This window comes from Salvelinus sp. IW2-2015, linkage group LG28 (assembly GCF_002910315.2).
Source record: "Salvelinus sp. IW2-2015 linkage group LG28, ASM291031v2, whole genome shotgun sequence".
In the NCBI taxonomy this organism is placed as follows: Eukaryota; Metazoa; Chordata; class Actinopteri; order Salmoniformes; family Salmonidae; genus Salvelinus; species Salvelinus sp. IW2-2015.
The window spans coordinates 5,329,782-5,335,681 of NC_036868.1; the positions used below are offsets into that span (position 1 = coordinate 5,329,782).

Below are 5,900 nucleotides of genomic sequence, written 5' to 3' on the forward strand. Positions count from 1 at the left end.
TGCTTAATACAATCTCCAGGGAGCCAGCAGGGAGTGAGAAAAAGCTTTGTCTGTTGCCTCCATCTCAGACTGACTGACTGATTCTCTCTCAACCCTCAAAGATCCCTACAACATAGTTTCTCTGAATAATTCTTTCTGGATTTTCTTAGTTATAGAAGTGGTGCTCGTTTTCTGTTGTTCACTTCACTATCAGATGGAACAAAGCCCTTTGGACCTGGATGTGGCATGTGCTCAAGCCTGGACAGCACGGAGTGAAATACAAAGGCCCTTTTTAGGGTTAATATACATCCACAACAAAGGGGGTGAAGCTCCCTACTTCAGAGGCCCCGCCCTGAAATTCTTTATCGGGAGCCTGTTTACAACCTTAACGCATTGGAGTCATTGAGTTCCTTGGGTTCGCCCGTTGGGGGAGGGGAAAGGAGGAGGTAGAGTGGGGTGCAAATTCAGAGACCGGAGAAAAGGAAAACGGCACAGCAAAACAATAAGAGGCATTGAATGTATAAACAAAGCTGAAATATACATATCATGTATATTATGACTTGAGTAATTTGCACATCTCTCATAGTGTTTCAGCCATCAAACGCCCTTTGTTGGTATTTCCTATTCTTCGACTATTCTGTGATACTGAAATAGTTCCATACACTGTTTTGTGATCCTGTTTGATCAGGCACATACTTTGATGAATTTAAAACATCGTGGGATTGTTTTTGTTTACTATGGATACTGGTGCAACTGTTCAAAATTCTTCATAGTCTATAGATGCATTTCCAAACAATGAAGCTCCATCTATATTTTGACCCCCCCCCCCCCGTTTTCCCATAGTTCAGAAAATGACACATATTATCATATACCATAATTACACTATCTTATTACTGTTTCTCTAAAATAAATCTCAAATTAATTTGAGAATCCTGACTGATTAACATTTATGTACACTTATTCACTGAGTAACAAGTATTTATTCCACCAGTTATTACACGGTAATTACATTCATCTATAATAAAAACAAAGGCGCAATAAATTGTTTCACATAAAAACAGTGCTAAATTCTTTATTTTCGAAGCTCACGTAGCCTATATTCGACAGTTTCTCTATTCATTTCTTTGTGTACCCCATTTTGCGCAAACCCGCTTGGCGCGCGCTCCCCTGGCAAAGCAAGCCAGACGCGTGCAAGTATCTCACGATTTCGCCTGTTCGCTGTTTCAACCTTTCCTCTAGTTCTCGAGCACGGAGTTCACTGGGTTTACTCTGACACCGCTGACTCCACCGTCACGCCCTCCAACAGCCACGCACCCTCTTTCCTCCAATAGGCCCACAATCACGTACTGATCACGCGCTGCCTGCGCTCTGATTGGACGGCGTCCGCTACACCTTTGTTTTTGATTGGTAACATGTTACCACCAGCCAGTCTATTACGAATTTTGTTTCTGTTTTTTTTCGTCTCTGCTTTTGATTCACTCAGCTGAGGCCAGTCCGCTGTTGGCAGCGGCAATACTTGTGTGCTCATGTCTCATTGAGTGTTCGCATTGCTAGTATCTCTATTGTTATTTTTACTCGTACTTTCCTATGCTGACTTTTACACCACCCCTGATTTCAGAGCAACCTTGTCGGGTAAGTTGATGGATTTTTACTTTAAATTGGCTAATTAACTAACGGCATTAAGTTGTTATCTTCAGGTATTTATAACAAAGCCCATCAAAATACCGATGACTGCCATAGACGTATTACAGTATTATAACATGCAATGATTAAAGCATGCAGCCCAAGTTGACCGTGGAGTTTTTTCGCACAGGGAGCCTGGTTTATTTGAGGTCAGATTGAAACTAATGTATCCCTGCCCAACAGCCACTGTATCAACTGTGTGGTCACATATTGCTACATTGTATCTGCTCTATATCACTGCATTGTTACATTGTATTACTTTGTAATTAGATTGTTCGTTATGTGATGGTATTACGTTACCGTTGCCCCTAGTAGCCAAATGTACACCTATTTCTGCATTTTATTGTGCTCAATTAGGCTAATGTGACTGTTTTGGCGTATTGCTATGGGGCTTTTGTTCCTGTGAGCTTGGTTGAACATATTGGTCATAAGTAGACAACTGATTGATTGACTAATTGCTTGTATCTGATTTTATAATCTATGTTGGATGAAGGTTGAATTTGGATTATAAAGTGCTTCCATTGGTATCAACAAAACAAAGTGACTGGCTATTAATGCTGGGGAGTGTCCTCAGTCCTCAAGAGTAGTTAAATGGGGGGGGGGATTCTCAACTTAACCCAAGACTTCCCGTGCACCATAGTTTACAGTGGTGTATGTCACTCACAGGTCTATTTTTGGTGATGGGAGGTTCCCCTGCCTCCCAAATCCAATGTTATGTGAGCTACTGGGAGCTGGTAGGGTTGGGTGCACCCACCTGCTCAAATGGCTGCACAACGCTGCAGTGGGGCCCCTCTCCTTTTCTGTCTCTCCAAGCCTCTGAGGCAGCTAGCAGCCGCACTGTGCATTCAGCAACTGAGTATTCTTCAAGATGTGCAACTTAGCGTTCAGCAGATGCCAGCCCACTGCACTACATGCACATCTAGGAGAATAGTCAACCCCTGTTCATTGACTACTGTCTATGTGGCGTTTCCACCATTTTGAGGCTTCTATGGTTCATGACTTGGGACTCAAAACAGTCTGATGTTTCTCCCTTGGTCCATTATTGTTCAATGAACCTTGGTAATGAGATGCTTATATGATCTTTGAGGGAACCATTGCAGTAGTAGGACTAGAGATATTTAGTGAGATACTGTAAATGTCAGTGTTGGAAGAGTCTGCAACCATCAGAAGTTATTGAGCTGTCATGGTGATAAGAAACGGACTGGCAGTTCGGAAAAATGCCAGATGGGCTGGTCCATCTTTAGCCTATTGGGACAGTCTAAATAAAATGATTTATTTGGCTAATAATGGGAGCCCCGAGAAGGAAAAAAAGGGATGGTCCATGTCAGAAATGCCCAGGCCGATTTCTGGTCCCAATGGTTCCCTGATGGAGGTTAACGGTGTGGCCTCCCTCTGTCCGATCTACTGGCCCATAGGGCTTTGGTCAAAAGTAGTGCACTATATAGGGAATAGGGTTCCATTTGGGACATATAATGTGATGTAATGGTGATTGACTTTGCATCTTCCCAGTGGCCTCCCTCCCTCCCTCAGGCTGATGTAATGGACATCAGGGTGATGATGATGGAGAGGAACAGGCACGACAGTGAGCAGTCCTGCTGCAGCACCTTCCAGTACCATGACCTGGAGGCCGCCGAGGCACTTGTCAGCATGAGCTCCTGGGGTCAAAGGTCATCAAACGACAAGCCACGCCCCCTGACCCCTACCTCGGACTCCTGCGACTCTCTCCTCCTGCACCCTGAGATCATCGAGTCCCCCAAGGACCCGATCGCACTCTCATCGCTGGTATGTGGAATCTCATTATGTAGGCTACTGTGTTTAAAATGTATACTGGAAGATCACGTTTTATGCTAACGTAGCCTAGTAGCCTGAATTAAGAAAAAAACAATTTACCCCTTTTTTTTTGTCATATCCAATTGATAGTTACAGTCTTGTCCCATTGCTGCAACTCCCATACGGACTCGGGAGAGGCGAAGGTCGTCCTCCGAAACACAACCTCACCAAGCCGCAGTGCTTCTTGACACAATGCACGCTTAACCTGAAAGCCAGCCGCACCATTGTGTCGGAGAAAACACCGTACACCTGGCGACCATGTCAGCGTGCATGCGCCCGACCTGCCACAGGAGTCGCTAGAGCGCGATGGGACAAGGTCATCCCGGCTGGTCAAACCCTCCCCTAACCCGGACAACGCTGGGCCAATTGTGCATCGCCTCATGGGTCTCCAGACCGCTGCGCCACTCGGGAGGCCCCCAAAACTAATTTGAATCAATCAAAACTACAATAAGCTTTTTTTATTTTATTAAATTGGTTTGTTTCACATTTGACAGTTTACATGTTTAATTCCTGTTTCTCTTTCTTTTTCCCAGTGCATGACCCCCCCTCACAGCCCTAGCTTTACCGAGACCGCAACAGCTGTCCTCACCACCTCATTGGCCAGCTCAGGCCCCAGACCAGTCTTAACCCGGCCTAGACTCTGTGCAGGTCTTCCCTGCGAAAATGCCCTTCTCCTGGACCAACGACCTGGTACGGTCCCCATCTTCAAGAGCTCTGGAGCTCCAGAGCTGCCCAGCAGAGCCATGGTGACCAGCGTCATCCGGCACACTGCTGACAGGGCCCTCACACAGCCCAGCAACAACATTCCACCTCAGTCCCTCGTAGGGCAGCACACAGACACCAACTCCAACAGAAACCCTACTGCAACCCTTCTGGCTGAGGCCGTTCCTATGCAGACTGAACCACAGAGCTGCAGCACTGGTCTGTGTGTTAAGGTAGAGAAGGATCAAGGCAGTCCATCCTTACCTGACAGCAGCACAGGCCCCTCTACTACTCCCACCCAAAGGTCCCCATCCCAGCCCACCGCCACCTCCCGGTCCACCGCTACCTCCCGGTCCTCACCCCCCATTCCCAGCTCCCAGGTCCTCTGCCAGGTGTTTCCAGTCAACGGGCGGACAGGGATGATCTCTGCATTCGTCCAGGCAGGCCCAGTCCAGATGACCCAGGGGGGGGGAAAGCCCATACTACCCCAGTCACCCTCCTTCCCCCAGTCGCTGCAGCTGGTGGGCTCCTCAGTGACTCAGGGGACGGTGATGTTTGTGGTTCCCCAGCCCCCCGTGTCCCAGGCTCCGTTGTGCGCACAGACTGTAATGACCCTGGGTAACACAAAGCTCCTGCCCCTGGCCCCAGCTCCAGTTTACATGCCCTCAGGGCAGAGCAGCAATGCCACACAAGCAGACTTCTCTCGCAGACGGAACTACGTCTGCAACTTCCCCGGCTGTAAGAAGACCTACTTCAAAAGTTCCCACCTCAAGGCTCATCTCAGAACTCACACTGGTAGATACCCACTCAATACGACACTAATGAGTATTCTACCCAATAGCAATTAGATGAATGATCATGTTGAATATGTAGTGTGTTATCTTCCACTGATGTACTTATGCTTTCCATTTCTACCCTCCTGACCAGGTGAGAAACCATTCAGCTGCCACTGGGAGGGCTGCGACAAGAAGTTTGCCCGCTCCGACGAGCTCTCCCGCCACAGGCGAACACACACCGGTGAAAAGAAGTTTGTGTGTAACGTGTGCGATCGGCGCTTCATGCGCAGCGACCACTTGACCAAGCATGCTCGCCGACACATGACCTCCAAGAGGACCTCCACTTGGCCGGCTGAAGTCCGCGACCTCCACAAGATGACGGTATCTAAGGGCCCATCGAGTGGCTCCAAACTTCCTCTCAGTGTGCTGGTCCCTTCCCTCAATTAGCTGGGGCTCCCAGGCCGTACGGTCATCTCAGGACAATATCCCACCACCGACCACACAAGACCAAGGAGAAAATGAAACAAAACCATAGGCTGCTACACATTCATGGACAGAAACAAACTGACCTTGCACTGGATTTTTTAATTATGCTTGTTTTGTACTTCCTTGATCTCTGTATGTAATTATGTTTACTCATGTAATATGTATACAGTATGTAATGTTTAGCAAAATGTATGCACTCTTTTTGCCAAAGCCTTTGCGTTGTGCTTACAGTATCTGTTACTATTGGTCTCTGTGATTGTAAATATGTATATATGAATATCTATATATATGATTGTTATGTGTATTCCAATCTGCATGTATTGACAAGACGTCAATATATGTTATTGATATTTTTAAACATGTCAGTGGACAGTATTCCTCACTGTGATACTACCTACTTTCTTGCTTTGCATATTATTTAATAAACATTTGTTTTAAAAAGTG

General features: G+C 46.7%; 1 protein-coding gene across 1 annotated transcript; it reads left to right on the top strand.

Moving 5' to 3' along the window:
* Positions 1 to 1,439: 1,439 nt before the first annotated feature.
* LOC111954335 (Krueppel-like factor 11) lies at positions 1,440 to 5,900 on the top strand. Its single transcript, XM_023973983.2, has 4 exons — positions 1,440 to 1,611; positions 3,172 to 3,444; positions 4,026 to 4,989; positions 5,122 to 5,900. The coding sequence occupies exons 1-4, from the start codon at positions 1,567 to 1,569 to the stop codon at positions 5,415 to 5,417; spliced, it is 1,578 nt and encodes a 525-aa protein (XP_023829751.1). The 5' UTR covers positions 1,440 to 1,566; the 3' UTR covers positions 5,418 to 5,900.